Consider the following 22,754-nt stretch of genomic DNA (forward strand, 5'->3'; position numbering starts at 1 on the left):
ATTCTATGCATTCATTTATTAATATGAGGTGAGGCACTACAGGGACAAGAGAGAGTCAGATCAGCAGCATTGGGAATGCCTCACCCTTTCATGAAACTTCCCTTGGAAAGAGAGCACTCATTCCTTTTTGTTTCTCTTCTTCACTGCATCCCACTACTACTCCCGAGTAATGGGAGTGGGAAAGGGACAAAACTTGACGAATTTTCAAGCACGAACACACACACATAGCTGGAACTCACGTGATCAAACGAAAAAATGGCGAGACAACGAAACAATTACTTATTTTAGATTTTGAAACATGAAAAAAAATAAAGTATGCAAAAATAGTATGTTTTTCTACATTTGTATCCAATATTGCACTTTAATATTACCCATTGCCGCACTTTTCCTTCGTCAAGCTGCATTTTTGTCACCATTTGCCTCTTTTGCGCTCCCGCCCTTGATCAAACACATTTTTATACCCGATACTCAAAATGAGTATTGGGGTATATTAGATTTTTGGTAAAAGTGGATGTGTGTAACGTCCAGAAGGAATCGTTTCCGACCCCATAAAGTATATATATTCTTGATCAGCATCAATAGCCGAGTCGATTGAGCCATGTCTGTCTATAGCAACGATGTTTTGGATCCAGACTTCTGTGATATGTCACTGCTACAAAAATATTTCAAAACTTCGCCCCGCCCACTTCCGCCCCCACAAAGGACGAAAATCTGTGGCATCCACATTTTTAAAGATACGATAAAGCCAAAAACGCAGAATCGTAGAGGATGACTATATGTTCTAGAGTGTAAAATCTCAACCAGATCGTATAATTATTATAGCCAGAATCAAGAAAACAATTTCATTCTTTCTCGCTCTGTCTCTCTCTAACACACAGGTTTCATGGTCGGTTTTGTCAATTGCAAAATATGAGTTCAAGGATCTCAGAACCTATAAGAGCCAGAGCAACCAAATTTGGTATCCACACTCCTGTGATATCGGACCTTGACCGTTTCGTGTCCAAATTTCGCCACACCCCCTTCCGCCCCCGCAAAGGACGAAAATCTGGGGCATCCACAAATCTCAGAGACTATTAAGGCTAGAGTAACCAAATTTGGTTTCCGCACTTCTGTTAGATCTCACTATAAAACGTATATCTCAGAATTTCGCCCCACCCCCTTCCGCCCCCACAAAGGACGAAAATCTGTTGCATCCACAATATTGCACATTCGAGAAAACTAAAAACGCAGAACCATAGATAACGACCATATCTATCAGATTGCTGAATCTGGACCAGATCAGATAATTTTTATAGCCAAACGGAACAAATCAATTTGCACTGGCTACGCAGCGCCCGACGTCACGCTCAGACGGATTTTCTGTCTCTCTCGCACGCACTCTTTGTCGTGTCGTTCAATATTAGCGGCGTCTGCCGCAGGAGAGCCATACTGACTTAGTATCGGGTATAACTGTAGAGTTGCGGTGTCCGCAGCAACTCACAATGTTCCCCTCGTTTTCTATATAATCACTGCATAATTACACCAAACTTCACTACAGACCTGCACGACATTTTTTCCGTCGAATTTTTCACCATTTTCCGAATTTTCGCCTTGGACACAATACTAATTGAAGGTGGAATGTTTTTGTAGATAATGGGCTACGATCCCATCACCACGGAGGCGGAGGCCAAGGCTGTGGGGATTCAGAAGCTCTCCCTGGAGGAGATCTGGCCACTAGCCGACTATATAACGGTGCACACGCCTCTGATTCCAGCCACCAGAAGTGAGTAATCAACGGGGGTCCTGAAATATGTATTTATCGATGTCCCTTTCCGTCTGTCCACAGATCTCATCTCCACGGAGACTCTGGCCAAGTGCAAGAAGGGCGTCAAGGTCGTGAACGTGGCTCGGGGCGGCATCATAGATGAGCAGGCCATCATCGACGCCCTTGAGAGTGGCCAAGTGGATGGGGCCGCCTTCGACGTGTATCCCGAGGAGCCGCCCAAGTCTGCGGTCACCAAGGCACTCATCAGTCACCCGAAGGTGGTCGCCACGCCCCATTTGGGAGCCAGCACAGCGGAGGCGCAAGTGCGTGTTGCCGTCGAGGTGGCAGAGCAGTTCATCGCCCTCAATGGCACATCCCCGAAGTACACGAGCACCGCGGGCGTTATCAACAAGGAGGCCCTCGCCCATTATCAGTAGAGCGCGGACGGCCCCAAGGAGAAATTCGAATTAATGCATTCTCACAACATTACAACGTTCTCTTGCCAGTTTTATGAAGAGGATTGGCAGCACTCATTGTAAATACAAAACAAGAATATGAATAAACATAGCAGAACTGTTATTTCACCGCAAACAGAAGACTGTACTTTAAGCAGACTGTACTTTGTACTTTGTACTTTGGCAGGCTTTTTTTCCAACAGCAAGAAAGCTCAAGCTCGCTCTTTTGATTCTTGAAGAAAGCTAAGCAAGAATGAGTAAAGCCTTGTCCAGTAGCTAAGCTCAAACTCGCTCTCTCTCTCTCTCTTTCTCTTCCAAGTCCGGCTTCGTATTGGCTTACTCTTTCAAAGCTGTAACTCAGTTTAAAGCTCTCCGCCAACCAACGATCTGCAAGGGTATCAAAAGCTTCGTTCGCCAAAGCTAGTCTCTCTCGTGCTTTCATTCTTATACAGCCAAACAGTAAGAAAATGCGAACAGACTCTTTTCTTCTTGCTCTCTCTGAATGTCTGACTGTGGGACTGCAGGCAATGGAAAAAAGAGAGTGAGAGTAAAATTTTCTGCTCGACTGTCTTTACATGTGTCTGTGTGTGTGCGTGCCTTGGGCAATTGTGAAACCCTCCAACTGTTCCAACAATGACACCGGCTTACATCTACTTATCACAACACTTATGGCCGTTTAATGCTGTTTGCCGATTAAAGTAGTAAGTATTTAAGTAGTGCGACATTGAAAAAAAACTATTACCCATATATTTTTATTTGTTTACTAATTTAAAAAGCTTGAAACAAAAAGTGCGCTGTTTCAATAAGTTTATTGGCGTTTCCATTGCAACGATGATAGCTTTTTGGGCTCTGTCATTTTTTCTATTCTTTTGTTTGCAACAGATAATTTTTTAACCAAATATGAATGCATTCTTATTTTAGCAATACATTTATATTTATATGATTTTTTGATTTATCAATGGATGCACGAATTCAGTGGATTCAGCCCTCCTAACGCCCAACCGACCGAGGGGCGCCGCCGCATGACGCATACATACAGGAATGAAAGATGTAAGACTAACATTTTAGAAAAGAGTATACAAATAATCCTTTGTATTGGAAATAGTGCTCAGAATACGACTTCTGCTGATTACAAACTGATGCTCGGTATAGCAGCCAGCTTTTATAGTTTCATGGCAGACAGCTTTAGCTACCTCACAGAGTTTGCACCTTTAAGAGTTTAACAGTTTATAAAAGCTGGCTACTAGTGCCACTACGTCTAATAACAACCAGGTTCTATAGTTCCATAGCAGCCAGACCCATCATTATGAATTCTTCATGGGATTTGAGATTCAACAATCAGTCCAACCCTTTCAAGGGTACAAAACGTGCCCCTCCTTCCAATATTTATGTCCCCGTGCCATTAGATTGAACATTGTCAAAAGTCAATTTGCGGGGAAGTTTCCTTTGGCGGACATCTGTGTTAATCGAAAAAGTTCTCATCTACTCCCTCGACCTCGGACGGGACCTCCTTTTGGCAAGCAACAAACCAGAATTGCACATAGCTAGCCCTTTCACACATAGGGGGGTAACCCCCCTGAAGAAAATTAAATTTCACAAGTTTTGTGTAAGGAACAATTAACTAATGTACCATCGGATAAGGAGTTTACTTGTGTGTCTTAGGCGGTGCCACTAACAATACAGTGTATAGAAAATATACGATATATACGACGTATACGATAGCCAAAAGTACAAGGATAGAAGCCAGAACGAAGTGACAGCAAATAATAATGAATAACCATTCATATGTAAAATGTGGTGCAACCCAATCTATTCCCCAGAAACCAAGAAATTTACAAGAGCCGCACAGTGGGAGTTCAACCGAAAAGAGGTGGCAAAAATCAAAGAATTTCAAGAGCTCTTTGGATAATATCTGTTAGAGAACTTTACATCTTTCAGGTGGAATAAAAAGTAAACTATATAACGTACGATTATATTTTTGGTATGTTTTATTAGATCCATGCTTTGCTATCAATTCCCAATAAAAAAAAGCTGATCTGTTACATAAACAGTGCTAAGGAAGAGCCTATTTCCCAAACCTTATCATTGTTGATGTGTTTTTCGACTTTGAATTGACTTTACAAAAATATGTTCCTGAATATCCCTAAAATTTTGCTTCTATATTGTCTTTGAATATTTGTTTATGAAAGTTTCAAAGCAGGCATACAATCCCTTAGCCTATCATAGGCGGCCGAGCATCCTGCTTCAGGTGAGAAATCATTACAAGTGAGTTTTTGTGAAGGAAATCATAACGTTGTGAGAGAGCAAACGGGAAACAGTATCGAAAACGTGCTCAGGACTAAGCAAAGCCACTGCTAACAGCGCAAAAGATTAACTGAGGGAAGAGGACTACAGATACAATAGTATTTTACAGAATGGCGCCCGCAAAGGCAACCAGCTCCAGCCGGGCCACCGTAACCAGTCAGGACGCTATGAGCGTGGCCATTAAGAAGGAAAAGGTCAAACGCTCTGCCCTGGGCAACAACTGCAATCCTAGCAATGCCAAGATCATGGCGCTGCATCAAGACAAAGAGAGCTGCCACAAGGTTTTGGAAAAAGGCAAACGCTCGAAGGCAACGCTCAATAAGAAGACCGTTTTTTTGGGGGAGATCCCCAATCCCAACATGGACCAGATTCCATGCAGATCCCAGGCCCAAGCCCAAGCCCAAGGAGTGGCCATCAAGCCGGTGCGTCGAATTTCCAACCAGACTGAGGACCCGTCGGGCCTGGAGGACGTCTCCACCTGCGGCGACTCCATGCGTCCCGCCGCTATTGCCTTGGCGCCTCTTCGACGCGTCCCGCGAGGTGTGGTCGACTTTGACCAGAAGAACTGGGACGACCCCTTGCAGGTCTCGCACTACTCCATGGAGATCTTCAACTATCTGAAGACACGCGAGCCGGCGTTCGCCATCGGGGACTACATGCCGCGACAGATCCACCTGACCACGTACATGCGGGCCGTGCTGGTCGACTGGATGGTCGAGGTGCACGAGCACTTCGGGTTCTACCACGAGGCCCTGTACTTGGCTGTGAAGATCGTGGACCTCTACTTGTGCCGCGCAGTCATCAAGAAGGAGAATCTGCAGCTCCTGGGGATCACAGCCTTCTTCATTGCCAGCAAGTACGAAGAGCGCCTGCCCCTCCGGATCTGGGAGGTGCTGTACATTTGCGACGGGGCCTACAGCCGCGACGAGCTGGTCAAGATGGAGCTCGAAACGCTGCGCCTCATCCAATACGACCTGGGCATTCCCCTGTCCTACAGCTTCCTGCGTCGCTACGCCCGTTGTGCCCAGGTCAAGTGGACCACTCTGACCCTGGCTCGCTACATCCTGGAGCTGTCGCTGATGGACTACGCCGCAATTGGGTTCAGGGACTCGCAGATGGCATCGGCCGCCCTCTACATGGCCCTGCGCATGCGCGCCGGCGCCTCACACCTGGAGCAACAGACCTGGACCTCGACTCTGGTCCACTACACGGGCTTCCAGCTGGCGGAATTCGCCGAGATCGTGCCCGTCCTGAATGCCGGCCTCCATCGCAGGCCGCTGGACACCATCAAGATAATACGCAACAAGTACTCGGACAAGATATTCCACGAGGTGGCCAAGGTGCCGCTGCTAACCAACCAGGAGCTGTTCCAGAACAACCTGGCCCCAAAACAAAAAAGCAGAACCCACCACTGAAGAGGACACACACAATGTCCCCTGCCCCCTTCCTGTCCCTGACATATTCCCACACAAGTTTATAAATTTTTGTGATCTGTTTTTATGTTGCTATTTATTTTTGATTTATTTGTATTATTGTGACTTTTGCATTAGTATTACATAAATATTATGTTCAGTTTATTAAGCCCGGTATTTGTTTTGAGTTTGGATGGGTGTCACGCCCAGAAGAAAGCGTTTCCGACCCCATAAAGAATATATATTCTTGATTAGCCAAGTCGATACATCTTTGTCTGTCTTTCTGGCTGTCTGTTTTGAAGGTACGAGGAGGTACCATATCTGGCAGATTGCCGAATCTGGGTCAAATCGATTCACTATTATAACAAGAATGAGGATACCAATTTTCTGTGGCTACACTTCCCCTGCCACACGCGGACTCTTTCTCTCTCTTTTTCTCACAAACTTCCTCGTGCAGTGTGCGCCCCAGAAGAGGAGCGAGAATCGTAAGAACTGGTGTTGGTATGAGATTAAGGAAAGAGATAGGTGTGCAAAAATGTAAAGAATATATAGATAATTAGTTCTAAAGTTCCTAATGATGAAAATATGATAAACAGTGGTAGTTCCTCTATTTCTCTATATGTTTTATCCAGCTCTCATAACAAGACGAGCAAAATTGAGAGAAATCATGGAGAGATCGCTCCGTCCTTGCATTAAACAACAAAAGCAATACGTTCAAAAGAGAGACAGAGAAAGAAGGAGAGAATCTCTACTGCAAAACGCAACAAATATTTTGTTCTACCATTTAAAAAACTTATTTCGTAAGCCACCAACAACAAAAACATAAAGAATAATAGACGGCGATTCCCTTCTTTCCAGCAATTCAGTGAAACTTATGGGACAGTTTTATTTAATTCCTGACTTTCTGATGAAATAAACCAAAACTAATATCTCAAAAGAAAGGTACTGGTGCATAAATATTTTTGCCATTAAATGCAACTGCAAGCCACCTATCCGCATGTCCTGTCAAATGAAAACTGCTCCTGGCATATACTCGTATGCCACATCATTCACAGTTCAGAAGGCCTGGGAGAAGGGTTGTCAATCCCAGAGTCGGCCTTATTTGGATCTGCGCAAATATTAAAGCACCTGAAACGGCTGGAAACATGATTCCATGTCTGGGGCAGCATACCAACCAGACTCCCATTTGTCCTCCCATGAAAACCGATGATCCATGCCATCCACAGAAACCCCAAACGAAACGCACAAAATGATTTCCAATAAGAGCACAAATTCTATGCATTCATTTATTAATATGAGGTGAGGCACTACAGGGACAAGAGAGAGTCAGATCAGCAGCATTGGGAATGCCTCACCCTTTCATGAAACTTCCCTTGGAAAGAGAGCACTCATTCCTTTTTGTTTCTCTTCTTCACTGCATCCCACTACTACTCCCGAGTAATGGGAGTGGGAAAGGGACAAAACTTGACGAATTTTCAAGCACGAACACACACACATAGCTGGAACTCACGTGATCAAACGAAAAAATGGCGAGACAACGAAACAATTACTTATTTTAGATTTTGAAACATGAAAAAAAATAAAGTATGCAAAAATAGTATGTTTTTCTACATTTGTATCCAATATTGCACTTTAATATTACCCATTGCCGCACTTTTCCTTCGTCAAGCTGCATTTTTGTCACCATTTGCCTCTTTTGCGCTCCCGCCCTTGATCAAACACATTTTTATACCCGATACTCAAAATGAGTATTGGGGTATATTAGATTTTTGGTAAAAGTGGATGTGTGTAACGTCCAGAAGGAATCGTTTCCGACCCCATAAAGTATATATATTCTTGATCAGCATCAATAGCCGAGTCGATTGAGCCATGTCTGTCTATAGCAACGATGTTTTGGATCCAGACTTCTGTGATATGTCACTGCTACAAAAATATTTCAAAACTTCGCCCCGCCCACTTCCGCCCCCACAAAGGACGAAAATCTGTGGCATCCACATTTTTAAAGATACGATAAAGCCAAAAACGCAGAATCGTAGAGGATGACTATATGTTCTAGAGTGTAAAATCTCAACCAGATCGTATAATTATTATAGCCAGAATCAAGAAAACAATTTCATTCTTTCTCGCTCTGTCTCTCTCTAACACACAGGTTTCATGGTCGGTTTTGTCAATTGCAAAATATGAGTTCAAGGATCTCAGAACCTATAAGAGCCAGAGCAACCAAATTTGGTATCCACACTCCTGTGATATCGGACCTTGACCGTTTCGTGTCCAAATTTCGCCACACCCCCTTCCGCCCCCGCAAAGGACGAAAATCTGGGGCATCCACAAATCTCAGAGACTATTAAGGCTAGAGTAACCAAATTTGGTATCCGCACTTCTGTTAGATCTCACTATAAAACGTATATCTCAGAATTTCGCCCCACCCCCTTCCGCCCCCACAAAGGACGAAAATCTGTTGCATCCACAATATTGCACATTCGAGAAAACTAAAAACGCAGAACCATAGATAACGACCATATCTATCAGATTGCTGAATCTGGACCAGATCAGATAATTTTTATAGCCAAACGGAACAAATCAATTTGCACTGGCTACGCAGCGCCCGACGTCACGCTCAGACGGATTTTCTGTCTCTCTCGCACGCACTCTTTGTCGTGTCGTTCAATATTAGCGGCGTCTGCCGCAGGAGAGCCATACTGACTTAGTATCGGGTATAACTGTAGAGTTGCGGTGTCCGCAGCAACTCACAATGTTCCCCTCGTTTTCTATATAATCACTGCATAATTACACCAAACTTCACTACAGACCTGCACGACATTTTTTCCGTCGAATTTTTCACCATTTTCCGAATTTTCGCCTTGGACACAATACTAATTGAAGGTGGAATGTTTTTGTAGATAATGGGCTACGATCCCATCACCACGGAGGCGGAGGCCAAGGCTGTGGGGATTCAGAAGCTCTCCCTGGAGGAGATCTGGCCACTAGCCGACTATATAACGGTGCACACGCCTCTGATTCCAGCCACCAGAAGTGAGTAATCAACGGGGGTCCTGAAATATGTATTTATCGATGTCCCTTTCCGTCTGTCCACAGATCTCATCTCCACGGAGACTCTGGCCAAGTGCAAGAAGGGCGTCAAGGTCGTGAACGTGGCTCGGGGCGGCATCATAGATGAGCAGGCCATCATCGACGCCCTTGAGAGTGGCCAAGTGGATGGGGCCGCCTTCGACGTGTATCCCGAGGAGCCGCCCAAGTCTGCGGTCACCAAGGCACTCATCAGTCACCCGAAGGTGGTCGCCACGCCCCATTTGGGAGCCAGCACAGCGGAGGCGCAAGTGCGTGTTGCCGTCGAGGTGGCAGAGCAGTTCATCGCCCTCAATGGCACATCCCCGAAGTACACGAGCACCGCGGGCGTTATCAACAAGGAGGCCCTCGCCCATTATCAGTAGAGCGCGGACGGCCCCAAGGAGAAATTCGAATTAATGCATTCTCACAACATTACAACGTTCTCTTGCCAAATTTATGAAGAGGATTGGCAGCACTCATTGTAAATACAAAACAAGAATATGAATAAACATAGCAGAACTGTTATTTCACCGCAAACAGAAGACTGTACTTTAAGCAGACAAAGAGAGAGAGACGGTCTCGTAAGTCAAGCACAAAAAGGAGAGCCAGAGCAAGGCATTCTTTTTTGCAGGCTTTTTTTCCAACAGCAAGAAAGCTCAAGCTCGCTCTTTTGATTCTTGAAGAAAGCTAAGCAAGAATGAGTAAAGCCTTGTCCAGTAGCTAAGCTCAAACTCGCTCTCTCTCTCTCTCGTTCTCTTCCAAGTCCGGCTTCGTATTGGCTTACTCTTTCAAAGCTGTAACTCAGTTTAAAGCTCTCCGCCAACCAACGATCTGCAAGGGTATCAAAAGCTTCGTTCGCCAAAGCTAGTCTCTCTCGTGCTTTCATTCGTATACAGCCAAACAGTAAGAAAATGCGAACAGACTCTTTTCTTCTTGCTCTCTCTGAATGTCTGACTGTGGGACTGCAGGCAATGGAAAAAAGGGAGTGAGAGTAAAATTTTCTGCTCGACTGTCTTTACATGTGGCTGTGTGTGTGCGTGCCTTGGGCAATTGTGAAACCCTCCAACTGTACCAACAATGACACCGGCTTACATCTACTTATCACAACACTTATGGCCGTTTAATGCTGTTTGCCGATTAAAGTAGTAAGTATTTAAGTAGTGCGACATTGAAAAAAAACTATTACCCATATATTTTTATTTATTTACTAATTTAAAAAGCTTGAAACAAAGAGTGCGCTGTTTCAATAAGTTTATTGGGGTTTCCATTGCAACGATGATAGCTTTTTGGGCTCTGTCATTTTTTCTATTCTTTTGTTTGCAACAGATAATTTTTTAACCAAATATGAATGCATTCTTATTTTAGCAATACATTTATATTTATATGATTTTTTGATTTATCAATGGATGCACGAATTCAGTGGATTCAGCCCTCCTAACGCCCAACCGACCGAGGGGCGCCGCCGCATGACGCATACATACAGGAATGAAAGATGTAAGACTAACATTTTAGAAAAGAGTATACAAATAATCCTTTGTATTGGAAATAGTGCTCAGAATACGACTTCTGCTGATTACAAACTGATGCTCGGTATAGCAGCCAGCTTTTATAGTTTCATGGCAGACAGCTTTAGCTACCTCACAGAGTTTGCACCTTTAAGAGTTTAACAGTTTATAAAAGCTGGCTACTAGTGCCACTACGTCTAATAACAACCAGGTTCTATAGTTCCATAGCAGCCAGACCCATCATTATGAATTCTTCATGGGATTTGAGATTCAACAATCAGTCCAACCCTTTCAAGGGTACAAAACGTGCCCCTCCTTCCAATATTTATGTCCCCGTGCCATTAGATTGAACATTGTCAAAAGTCAATTTGCGGGGAAGTTTCCTTTGGCGGACATCTGTGTTAATCGAAAAAGTTCTCATCTACTCCCTCGACCTCGGACGGGACCTCCTTTTGGCAAGCAACAAACCAGAATTGCACATAGCTAGCCCTTTCACACATAGGGGGGTAACCCCCCTGAAGAAAATTAAATTTCACAAGTTTTGTGTAAGGAACAATTAACTAATGTACCATCGGATAAGGAGTTTACTTGTGTGTCTTAGGCGGTGCCACTAACAATACAGTGTATAGAAAATATACGATATATACGACGTATACGATAGCCAAAAGTACAAGGATAGAAGCCAGAACGAAGTGACAGCAAATAATAATGAATAACCATTCATATGTAAAGTGTGGTGCAACCCAATCTATTCCCCAGAAACCAAGAAATTTACAAGAGCCGCACAGTGGGAGTTCAACCGAAAAGAGGTGGAAAAAATCAAAGAATTTCAAGAGCTCTTTGGATAATATCTGTTAGAGAACTTTACATCTTTCAGGTGGAATAAAAAGTAAATTATATAACGTACGATTATATTTTTGGTATGTTTTATTAGATCCATGCTTTGCTATCAATTCCCAATAAAAAAAAAAGCTGATCTGTTGCATAAACAGTGCTAAGGAAGAGCCTATTTCCCAAACCTTATCATTGTTGATGTGTTTTTCGACTTTGAATTGACTTTACAAAAATATGTTCCTGAATATCCCTAAAATTTTGCTGCTATATTGTCTTTGAATATTTGTTTATGAAAGTTTCAAAGCAGGCATACAATCCCTTAGCCTATCATAGGCGGCCGAGCATCCTGCTTCAGGTGAGAAATCATTACAAGTGAGTTTTTGTGAAGGAAATCATAACGTTGTGAGAGAGCAAACGGGAAACAGTATCGAAAACGTGCTCATGACTAAGCAAAGCCACTGCTAACAGCGCAAAAGATTAACTGAGGGAAGAGGACTACAGATACAATAGTATTTTACAGAATGGCGCCCGCAAAGGCAACCAGCTCCAGCCGGGCCACCGTAACCAGTCAGGACGCTATGAGCGTGGCCATTAAGAAGGAAAAGGTCAAACGCTCTGCCCTGGGCAACAACTGCAATCCTAGCAATCCCAACATGGACCAGATTCCATGCAGATCCCAGGCCCAAGCCCAAGCCCAAGGAGTGGCCATCAAGCCGGTGCGTCGAATTTCCAACCAGACTGAGGACCCGTCGGGCCTGGAGGACGTCTCCACCTGCGGCGACTCCATGCGTCCCGCCGCTATTGCCTTGGCGCCTCTTCGACGCGTCCCGCGAGGTGTGGTCGACTTTGACCAGAAGAACTGGGACGACCCCTTGCAGGTCTCGCACTACTCCATGGAGATCTTCAACTATCTGAAGACACGCGAGCCGGCGTTCGCCATCGGGGACTACATGCCGCGACAGATCCACCTGACCACGTACATGCGGGCCGTGCTGGTCGACTGGATGGTCGAGGTGCAGGAGCACTTCAGGCTCTACCACGAGACCCTGTACTTGGCTGTGAAGATCGTGGACCTCTACTTGTGCCGCGCAGTCATCAAGAAGGAGAATCTGCAGCTCCTGGGGATCACAGCCTTCTTCATTGCCAGCAAGTACGACGAGTGCCTGCCCCTCCGGATCTGGGAGGTGCTGTACATTTGCGACGGGGCCTACAGCCGCGACGAGCTGGTCAAGATGGAGCTCGAAACGCTGCGCCTCATCCAGTACGACCTGGGCATTCCCCTGTCCTACAGCTTCCTGCGTCGCTACGCCCGTTGTGCCCAGGTCAAGAGGACCACTCTGACCCTGGCTCGCTACATCCTGGAGCTGTCGCTGATGGACTACGCCGCAATTGGGTTCAGGGACTCGCAGATGGCATCGGCCGCCCTCTACATGGCCCTGCGCATGCGCGCCGGCGCCTCACACCTGGAGCAACAGACCTGGACCTCGACTCTGGTCCACTACACGGGCTTCCAGCTGGCGGAATTCGCCGAGATCGTGCCCGTCCTGAATGCCGGCCTCCATCGCAGGCCGCTGGACACCATCAAGAAAATACGCAACAAGTACTCGGACAAGATATTCCACGAGGTGGCCAAGGTGCCGCTGCTCACCAACCAGGAGCTGTTCCAGAACAACCTGGCCCCAAAACAAAAAAGCAGAGCCCACCACTGAAGAGGACACACACAATGTCCCCTGCCCCCTTCCTGTCCCTGACATATTCCCACACAAGTTTATATATTTTTGTGATCTATTTTTATGTTGCTATTTATTTTTGATTTATTTGTATTATTGTGACTTTTGCATTAGTATTACATAAATACTATGTTCAGTTTATTAAGCCCGGTATTTGTTTTGAGTTTGGATGGGTGTCACGCCCAGAAGAAAGCGTTTCCGACCCCATAAAGAATATATATTCTTGATTAGCCAAGTCGATACATCTTTGTCTGTCTTTCTGGCTGTCTGTTTTGAAGGTACGAGGAGGTACCATATCTGGCAGATTGCCGAATCTGGGTCAAATCGATTCACTATTATAACAAGAATGAGGATACCAATTTTCTGTGGCTACACTTCCCCTGCCACACGCGGACTCTTTCTCTCTCTTTTTCTCACAAACTTCCTCGTGCAGTGTGCGCCCCAGAAGAGGAGCGAGAATCGTAACAACTGGTGTTGGTATGAGATTAAGGAAAGAGATCGGTGTGCAAAAATGTAAAGAATATATATATCAACGGGGGTCCTGAAATATGTATTTATCGATGTCCCTTTCCGTCTGTCCACAGATCTCATCTCCACGGAGACTCTGGCCAAGTGCAAGAAGGGCGTCAAGGTCGTGAACGTGGCTCGGGGCGGCATCATAGATGAGCAGGCCATCATCGACGCCCTTGAGAGTGGCCAAGTGGATGGGGCCGCCTTCGACGTGTATCCCGAGGAGCCGCCCAAGTCTGCGGTCACCAAGGCACTCATCAGTCACCCGAAGGTGGTCGCCACGCCCCATTTGGGAGCCAGCACAGCGGAGGCGCAAGTGCGTGTTGCCGTCGAGGTGGCAGAGCAGTTCATCGCCCTCAATGGCACATCCCCGAAGTACACGAGCACCGCGGGCGTTATCAACAAGGAGGCCCTCGCCCATTATCAGTAGAGCGCGGACGGCCCCAAGGAGAAATTCGAATTAATGCATTCTCACAACATTACAACGTTCTCTTGCCAGTTTTATGAAGAGGATTGGCAGCACTCATTGTAAATACAAAACAAGAATATGAATAAACATAGCAGAACTGTTATTTCACCGCAAACAGAAGACTGTACTTTAAGCAGACAAAGAGAGAGAGACGGTCTCGTAAGTCAAGCACAAAAAGGAGAGCCAGAGCAAGGCATTCTTTTTTGCAGGCTTTTTTTCCAACAGCAAGAAAGCTCAAGCTCGCTCTTTTGATTCTTGAAGAAAGCTAAGCAAGAATGAGTAAAGCCTTGTCCAGTAGCTAAGCTCAAACTCGCTCTCTCTCTCTCTCGTTCTCTTCCAAGTCCGGCTTCGTATTGGCTTACTCTTTCAAAGCTGTAACTCAGTTTAAAGATCTCCGCCAACCAACGATCTGCAAGGGTATCAAAAGCTTCGTTCGCCAAAGCTAGTCTCTCTCGTGCTTTCATTCTTATACAGCCAAACAGTAAGAAAATGCGAACAGACTCTTTTCTTCTTGCTCTCTCTGAATGTCTGACTGTGGGACTGCAGGCAATGGAAAAAAGAGAGTGAGAGTAAAATTTTCTGCTCGACTGTCTTTACATGTGTCTGTGTGTGTGCGTGCCTTGGGCAATTGTGAAACCCTCCAACTGTTCCAACAATGACACCGGCTTACATCTACTTATCACAACACTTATGGCCGTTTAATGCTGTTTGCCGATTAAAGTAGTAAGTATTTAAGTAGTGCGACATTGAAAAAAAACTATTACCCATATATTTTTATTTATTTACTAATTTAAAAAGCTTGAAACAAAGAGTGCGCTGTTTCAATAAGTTTATTGGGGTTTCCATTGCAACGATGATAGCTTTTTGGGCTCTGTCATTTTTTCTATTCTTTTGTTTGCAACAGATAATTTTTTAACCAAATATGAATGCATTCTTATTTTAGCAATACATTTATATTTATATGATTTTTTGATTTATCAATGGATGCACGAATTCAGTGGATTCAGCCCTCCTAACGCCCAACCGACCGAGGGGCGCCGCCGCATGACGCATACATACAGGAATGAAAGATGTAAGACTAACATTTTAGAAAAGAGTATACAAATAATCCTTTGTATTGGAAATAGTGCTCAGAATACGACTTCTGCTGATTACAAACTGATGCTCGGTATAGCAGCCAGCTTTTATAGTTTCATGGCAGACAGCTTTAGCTACCTCACAGAGTTTGCACCTTTAAGAGTTTAACAGTTTATAAAAGCTGGCTACTAGTGCCACTACGTCTAATAACAACCAGGTTCTATAGTTCCATAGCAGCCAGACCCATCATTATGAATTCTTCATGGGATTTGAGATTCAACAATCAGTCCAACCCTTTCAAGGGTACAAAACGTGCCCCTCCTTCGAATATTTATGTCCCCGTGCCATTAGATTGAACATTGTCAAAAGTCAATTTGCGGGGAAGTTTCCTTTGGCGGACATCTGTGTTAATCGAAAAAGTTCTCATCTACTCCCTCGACCTCGGACGGGACCTCCTTTTGGCAAGCAACAAACCAGAATTGCACATAGCTAGCCCTTTCACACATAGGGGGGTAACCCCCCTGAAGAAAATTAAATTTCACAAGTTTTGTGTAAGGAACAATTAACTAATGTACCATCGGATAAGGAGTTTACTTGTGTGTCTTAGGCGGTGCCACTAACAATACAGTGTATAGAAAATATACGATATATACGACGTATACGATAGCCAAAAGTACAAGGATAGAAGCCAGAACGAAGTGACAGCAAATAATAATGAATAACCATTCATATGTAAAGTGTGGTGCAACCCAATCTATTCCCCAGAAACCAAGAAATTTACAAGAGCCGCACAGTGGGAGTTCAACCGAAAAGAGGTGGCAAAAATCAAAGAATTTCAAGAGCTCTTTGGATAATATCTGTTAGAGAACTTTACATCTTTCAGGTGGAATAAAAAGTAAATTATATAACGTACGATTATATTTTTGGTATGTTTTATTAGATCCATGCTTTGCTATCAATTCCCAATAAAAAAAAAAGCTGATCTGTTGCATAAACAGTGCTAAGGAAGAGCCTATTTCCCAAACCTTATCATTGTTGATGTGTTTTTCGACTTTGAATTGACTTTACAAAAATATGTTCCTGAATATCCCTAAAATTTTGCTGCTATATTGTCTTTGAATATTTGTTTATGAAAGTTTCAAAGCAGGCATACAATCCCTCAGCCTATCATAGGCGGCCGAGCATCCTGCTTCAGGTGAGAAATCATTACAAGTGAGTTTTTGTGAAGGAAATCATAACGTTGTGAGAGAGCAAACGGGAAACAGTATCGAAAACGTGCTCATGACTAAGCAAAGCCACTGCTAACAGCGCAAAAGATTAACTGAGGGAAGAGGACTACAGATACAATAGTATTTTACAGAATGGCGCCCGCAAAGGCAACCAGCTCCAGCCGGGCCACCGTAACCAGTCAGGACGCTATGAGCGTGGCCATTAAGAAGGAAAAGGTCAAACGCTCTGCCCTGGGCAACAACTGCAATCCTAGCAATCCCAACATGGACCAGATTCCATGCAGATCCCAGGCCCAAGCCCAAGCCCAAGGAGTGGCCATCAAGCCGGTGCGTCGAATTTCCAACCAGACTGAGGACCCGTCGGGCCTGGAGGACGTCTCCACCTGCGGCGACTCCATGCGTCCCGCCGCTATTGCCTTGGCGCCTCTTCGACGCGTCCCGCGAGGTGTGGTCGACTTTGACCAGAAGAACTGGGACGACCCCTTGCAGGTCTCGCACTACTCCATGGAGATCTTCAACTATCTGAAGACACGCGAGCCGGCGTTCGCCATCGGGGACTACATGCCGCGACAGATCCACCTGACCACGTACATGCGGGCCGTGCTGGTCGACTGGATGGTCGAGGTGCAGGAGCACTTCAGGCTCTACCACGAGACCCTGTACTTGGCTGTGAAGATCGTGGACCTCTACTTGTGCCGCGCAGTCATCAAGAAGGAGAATCTGCAGCTCCTGGGGATCACAGCCTTCTTCATTGCCAGCAAGTACGACGAGTGCCTGCCCCTCCGGATCTGGGAGGTGCTGTACATTTGCGACGGGGCCTACAGCCGCGACGAGCTGGTCAAGATGGAGCTCGAAACGCTGCGCCTCATCCAGTACGACCTGGGCATTCCCCTGTCCTACAGCTTCATGCGTCGCTACGCCCGTTGTGCCCAGGTCAAGAGGACCACTCTGACCCTGGCTCGCTACATCCTGGAGCTGTCGCTGATGGACTACGCCGCAATTGGGTTCAGGGACTCGCAGATGGCATCGGCCGCCCTCTACATGGCCCTGCGCATGCGCGCCGGCGCCTCACACCTGGAGCAACAGACCTGGACCTCGACTCTGGTCCACTACACGGGCTTCCAGCTGGCGGAATTCGCCGAGATCGTGCCCGTCCTGAATGCCGGCCTCCATCGCAGGCCGCTGGACACCATCAAGAAAATACGCAACAAGTACTCGGACAAGATATTCCACGAGGTGGCCAAGGTGCCGCTGCTCACCAACCAGGAGCTGTTCCAGAACAACCTGGCCCCAAAACAAAAAAGCAGAGCCCACCACTGAAGAGGACACACACAATGTCCCCTGCCCCCTTCCTGTCCCTGACATATTCCCACACAAGTTTATATATTTTTGTGATCTATTTTTATGTTGCTATTTATTTTTGATTTATTTGTATTATTGTGACTTTTGCATTAGTATTACATAAATATTATGTTCAGTTTATTAAGCCCGGTATTTGTTTTGAGTTTGGATGGGTGTCACGCCCAGAAGAAAGCGTTTCCGACCCCATAAAGAATATATATTCTTGATTAGCCAAGTCGATACATCTTTGTCTGTCTTTCTGGCTGTCTGTTTTGAAGGTACGAGGAGGTACCATATCTGGCAGATTGCCGAATCTGGGTCAAATCGATTTACTATTATAACAAGAATGAGGATACCAATTTTCTGTGGCTACACTTCCCCTGCCACACGCGGACTCTTTCTCTCTTTCTTTTTCTCACAAACTTCCTCGTGCAGTGTGCGCCCCAGAAGAGGAGCGAGAATCGTAACAACTGGTGTTGGTATGAGATTAAGGAAAGAGATAGGTGTGCAAAAATGTAAAGAATATATAGATAATTAGTTATAAAGTTCCTAATGATGAAAATATGATAAACAGTGGTAGTTCCTCTATTTCTCTATATGTTTTATCCAGCTCTCATAACAAGACGAGCAAAATTGAGAGAAATCATGGAGAGATCGCTCCGTCCTTGCATTAAACAACAAAAGCAATACGTTCAAAAGAGAGACAGAGAAAGAAGGAGAGAATCTCTACTGCAAAACGCAACAAATATTTTGTTCTACCACTTAATAAACTTATTTCGTAAGCCACCAACAACAAAAACATAAAGAATAATAGACGGCGATTCCCTTCATTCCAGCAATTCAGTGAAATTTATGGGACAGTTTTATTTAATTCCTGACTTTCTGATGAAATAAACCAAAACTAGTATCTCCAAAGAAAGGTACTGGTGCATAAATATTTTTGCCATTAAATGCAACTGCAAGCCTCGTATCCGCATGTCCTGTCAAATGAAAACTGCTCCTGGCATATATGCCACATCATTTACAGTTCAGAAGGCCTGGGAGAAGGGTTGTCAATCCCAGGGTCGGCCTTATTTGGATGTGCGCAAATATTAAAGCACCTGAAACGGCTGGAAACATGATTCCATGTCTGGGGCAGCATACCAACCAGACTCCGGCAGGGTACAAAGAGAAGGAAGGACTCCCTTCCGTCAGGAGTTAAAATTAAAATTTAATTTCAATTAGCTTATGTTGCAGCTCAAATGGAATCAAATTTTGAGCCAGAATCGAAATTGAACTAGGACCTGAACATAAAACGCACTCAGACATAGAAATGACGTCTGACGGAATGTCCTTGTACATACATACATATGTACATTAGAGGATGCAAACAGTGCGTTTCAGGACAGTCAGTTAAAGAGTGGAGTTGATAGATGGATTACTTCCAATAGCACGTCGCTTACATTCGAGAAGGGCAGAGGTTATATTCCACTTTCAGGCGTGATTTACACCAGAAGTTGTATCGAAACTTTTGGGATGTACACGAAACAACAACCAATTATATTGAGAACGAAATCTAAGGGATTATTATTAATTACTTGTAGTCAGGCCTTTATTTCCGGTTGCCTAACAGCACCGGGTCGCACTGTACGGCCTTGGAGCGACTACCGTACGGAATGTTGTTCTCAGTTACAAATTACCTTATCAATGAACCAGTGCGGGTCTCGCGAGTCAATTTGGAATATATACCTGAGACAGGCACAAAAGAATTGGAATGTGATGCGTAATGGGACATGTGATGCCGTTCACTGGGCCAAAACAATTCAATTAGCTGTCATCGAGTACTTGGATGGATACTCGTGTAATTGAACAAACGCAATTAGGGAGCATACGCGACCGTCCTGACGTGAGAGTACTGGCGGTAATCGGATCTCTGAGCTGTGAAAATTAGCCCACTCATATGTCAATTCGTTCTAAAATGCTTCTCAGCAAATCCTATTAACCCACTCATTGCAGAAGAATCTCGAAATTAGCATACAAAGCATTTGGATGACCCTGAACCTGAACTTGAAAAATGCATGTGGGAACCGGGTCAAATTTGCTCCCGCTCATTGCGGCCGAGTTGGCAAAAAGCTCTGACCATGACAATGCAAATGGGAAATGGGGTCACTGCTCACAAGGATTTAATTCATTGAAAGCTAAAATACTGATTTAAACGGAAGCCAGAATTTAATCTTCCATTTGTCCTCCCATGCAAACCGATGATCTATGCCATCCACAGAAACCCCAAACGAAACGCACAAAATGATTTCCAATAAGAGCACAAATTCTAGGCATTCATTTATTAATATGAGGTGAGGCACTACAGGGACAAGAGAGAGTCAGATCAGCAGCATTGGGAATGCCTCACCCTTTCATGAAACTTCCCTTGGAAAGAGAGCACTCATTCCTTTTTGTTTCTCTTCTTCACTGCATCCCACTACTACTCCCGAGTAATGGGAGTGGGAAAGGGACAAAACTTGACGAATTTTCAAGCACGAACACACACACATAGCTGGAACTCACGTGATCAAACGAAAAAATGGCGAGACAACGAAACAATTACTTATTTTAGATTTTGAAACATGAAAAAAAATAAAGTATGCAAAAATAGTATGTTTTTCTACATTTGTATCCAATATTGCACTTTAATATTACCCATTGCCGCACTTTTCCTTCGTCAAGCTGCATTTTTGTCACCATTTGCCTCTTTTGCGCTCCCGCCCTTGATCAAACACATTTTCTTGGAACAAAACACATTTTTTTGTATATAATCACTGCATAATTACACCAAACTTCACTACACACCTGCACGACATTTTTTCCGTCTAATTTTTCACCATTTTCCGAATTTTCGCGGGTTGAAACGCGGAGCTTACTCACGAAGGCACGTCTTGGCCGGTGAAAAAATTTGAGTGCAACCAATGCAAATGATTTCATTCTATGCTCTCCTTCTCCTCTTCCTAATTGCTCTCTCTCCCACGCTCTCTCGAGTACTTTTGCTTAGGCTTAACTCTACTCCTTGTCTTCATCCGCTGCTATTGCAAAGCTCTCTTCCAATCAATTAATTTAATTAAATTGAGTAATTTCACAACAAAATATCAAATAATTTATTTATATTAGATAATATCAGCATGCGCTGCACCTTCACCGCGCACTGTAACGTAACCCTCTCACCAGTCCCACTCCCACACTCTTTCGATCTTTCTTTTCAGTAGCAGAGGAAGAAGACAATGAGCATGATGAAATTATACAACTAGCTGAAGTGTGCGTGGGAGAGAAAGAGAGCAATATAGGAAAAGGAGAGCATAGAATGAACGCATTTGCACCGCTCTCATTCTAATTTTTTCGCCCGGTCAAAGCGCGTGTTTGTAGGTCAGCTCCGCGTTTCAATCCCTGAAAATTCGGAAAATAGTGAAAAATCCAACGAATCAAATGTCGCGCAAGTGTGTGGTGAAGCTTAGTGTAGTGATGCAGAAATTAGATACAAAAACAGTGTTTCAGTGTTTGATCAAGCGCGGAAAAGAGGCAAAATGGCGACAAAAATGCAGCTTGGTGAAGGAAAAGTGCGGCAATGGGTAATATTAAAGTGCAATATTGGATACACATATAGAAATACATGCTATTTTTGCATACTTTATTTTTTTTCATGTTTCAAAATCTAAAATAAGTAATTGTTTCGTTGTCTCGCCATTTTTTCGTTTGATCACGTGAGTTCCAGCTGTGTGTGTGTGTGTGCGTGCTTGAAAATTCGTCAAGTTTTGTCCCTTTCCCACTCCCATTACTCGGGAGTAGTAGTGGGATGCAAGGAGAAGAGAATCGAAAAGGAATGAGTGCTCTCGTTCCAAGCGAAATTCATGAAAGGGTGAGGCATTCCCAGTACTGCTGATCTCGTTTAGTGCGTTTGCACGAATTTCCTCCCTCTAGTGCCTCACATCATATTAATAAATGAATGACTAAAATTTGTGCTCTTATTGGAAATCATTTGGTGCGTTTCGTTGGCGGTTTCTGTGCGGTTTTGTCGTAACTTCGTAGCACGTAGTACCATGACTCTCTTCATCAGAATCGTCCGAATCGGAGCAAGTCAGCGAGAAGAGAGATGACAAAAACAATGTTGTTCTTTGCCATTTTTACTTTTATTTTCTTTGTGGAGTGGGGAACGCATCCTTCTGGGTGTAACGCACATCCATTTCCCCCACAAATGGAATATAGTCCCATCGAGTATCGGGTATAAAAATAGCCCAGAACAATAAGTGAATTAATCTGAATAGCAAATTTCTTACGTTTCATAAATAAACGCTCGAGTGGAATGCAAGGCAGCTGGCAACTCAAAACATGTTTACCTGCTCCAAAAATTAGAGCGTAATTGGGGCTTACTTCCTTACAAATAGCATAGTGAAAAGAAATAAGTTTGTTTTTCTTTCCCTTCAAAAGTTGGTAATTAAGGGGATGTAAAAAACAAAATACTTACGATAAGAAACAGTTTTCGAGGAAACATAAGATGCGTAAGTTTAACTTGCTCTCTCGCTGTTTTGTAGATGAATGAATCTGTAATCCACCACATATTACTTCCCACAAATACCTATTTCCTCCATACACAAGAAAGGTCGTCAGATTATCTCCATAATTGACGACTAGACTGCCTGAAGATGCCATTTGATTGTAGGTGGAAATGTGATTCGCAATTTGCAGACAGAACGAGTTGGATAAACATCAGACAGGAAGGCAAGACACACAGGAAATAAGTAATGTGCTCAACAGGCCAGAAGCCATCCGACCGACCGACCGACCGACCGACCGACCGACCGACCGACCGACCAACCGACCGACCAACCGACCGACCGGTTGTGACATAAATCCCACGCCTACGCCTAGGCCTACGGCGTACACAAATCAGCATTGGGCCACAGTAAATTTAAAAACGGAAATTTTCGACCCATGAGGGAACGAAAACAAACAAACGAAGTCCTTCACATGCTGACCATTCACGCAACACGAGCAGGACGACCGGTCCTCTCCTGATCCCAGGACTCTATGGTTTTTGTCATTCATAGACC

General features: G+C 44.4%; 5 protein-coding genes across 5 annotated transcripts; all 5 read left to right on the forward strand.

Moving 5' to 3' along the window:
• The first annotated feature begins 1,630 nt into the window (after positions 1-1,630).
• Positions 1,631-2,335, forward strand: LOC117188838 (D-3-phosphoglycerate dehydrogenase-like). The gene is made up of 2 exons (XM_033393303.1): positions 1,631-1,762; positions 1,826-2,335. The coding sequence occupies exons 1-2, from the start codon at positions 1,633-1,635 to the stop codon at positions 2,179-2,181; spliced, it is 486 nt and encodes a 161-aa protein (XP_033249194.1). The 5' UTR covers positions 1,631-1,632; the 3' UTR covers positions 2,182-2,335.
• A 2,086-nt stretch (positions 2,336-4,421) lies between these two features.
• On the forward strand, positions 4,422-13,166 carry LOC117188973 (G2/mitotic-specific cyclin-B3-like). Its single transcript, XM_033393740.1, has 2 exons — positions 4,422-4,862; positions 11,977-13,166. The coding sequence occupies exons 1-2, from the start codon at positions 4,614-4,616 to the stop codon at positions 13,030-13,032; spliced, it is 1,305 nt and encodes a 434-aa protein (XP_033249631.1). The 5' UTR covers positions 4,422-4,613; the 3' UTR covers positions 13,033-13,166.
• On the forward strand, positions 8,817-9,521 carry LOC117188974 (D-3-phosphoglycerate dehydrogenase-like). Its single transcript, XM_033393741.1, has 2 exons — positions 8,817-8,948; positions 9,012-9,521. The coding sequence occupies exons 1-2, from the start codon at positions 8,819-8,821 to the stop codon at positions 9,365-9,367; spliced, it is 486 nt and encodes a 161-aa protein (XP_033249632.1). The 5' UTR covers positions 8,817-8,818; the 3' UTR covers positions 9,368-9,521.
• Positions 13,167-13,532: 366 nt separating the features above from the next.
• LOC117188735 (D-3-phosphoglycerate dehydrogenase-like) lies at positions 13,533-13,993 on the forward strand. Its single transcript, XM_033393023.1, has 2 exons — positions 13,533-13,566; positions 13,638-13,993. The coding sequence occupies exons 1-2, from the start codon at positions 13,533-13,535 to the stop codon at positions 13,991-13,993; spliced, it is 390 nt and encodes a 129-aa protein (XP_033248914.1).
• A 2,306-nt stretch (positions 13,994-16,299) lies between these two features.
• Positions 16,300-17,793, forward strand: LOC108161281 (G2/mitotic-specific cyclin-B3-like). The gene has a single exon (XM_033394112.1). The coding sequence runs from the start codon at positions 16,471-16,473 to the stop codon at positions 17,656-17,658; it is 1,188 nt and encodes a 395-aa protein (XP_033250003.1). The 5' UTR covers positions 16,300-16,470; the 3' UTR covers positions 17,659-17,793.
• The last annotated feature ends 4,961 nt before the right edge of the window (positions 17,794-22,754 follow it).

The sequence above is a fragment of the Drosophila miranda genome, chromosome 4 (genome assembly GCF_003369915.1).
Source record: "Drosophila miranda strain MSH22 chromosome 4, D.miranda_PacBio2.1, whole genome shotgun sequence".
NCBI lineage: Eukaryota > Metazoa > Arthropoda > Insecta > Diptera > Drosophilidae > Drosophila > Drosophila miranda.

Excerpts from the sequence above, each read along its gene's own strand:
- LOC117188838 (XM_033393303.1), top strand. The coding sequence starts at position 1,633 with ATGGGCTACGATCCCATCACCACGGAGGCGGAGGCCAAGGCTGTGGGG. Across the intron at positions 1,763-1,825 it reads TCTGATTCCAGCCACCAGAA|ATCTCATCTCCACGGAGACT; the intron begins GTGAGTAATCAA and ends GTCTGTCCACAG.
- LOC117188973 (XM_033393740.1), top strand. The coding sequence starts at position 4,614 with ATGGCGCCCGCAAAGGCAACCAGCTCCAGCCGGGCCACCGTAACCAGT. Across the intron at positions 4,863-11,976 it reads GGGAGATCCCCAATCCCAAC|ATGGACCAGATTCCATGCAG; the intron begins ATGGACCAGATT and ends AGCAATCCCAAC.
- LOC117188974 (XM_033393741.1), top strand. The coding sequence starts at position 8,819 with ATGGGCTACGATCCCATCACCACGGAGGCGGAGGCCAAGGCTGTGGGG. Across the intron at positions 8,949-9,011 it reads TCTGATTCCAGCCACCAGAA|ATCTCATCTCCACGGAGACT; the intron begins GTGAGTAATCAA and ends GTCTGTCCACAG.
- LOC117188735 (XM_033393023.1), top strand. The coding sequence starts at position 13,533 with ATGAGATTAAGGAAAGAGATCGGTGTGCAAAAAT. Across the intron at positions 13,567-13,637 it reads AGAGATCGGTGTGCAAAAAT|ATCTCATCTCCACGGAGACT; the intron begins GTAAAGAATATA and ends GTCTGTCCACAG.
- LOC108161281 (XM_033394112.1), top strand. The coding sequence starts at position 16,471 with ATGGCGCCCGCAAAGGCAACCAGCTCCAGCCGGGCCACCGTAACCAGT.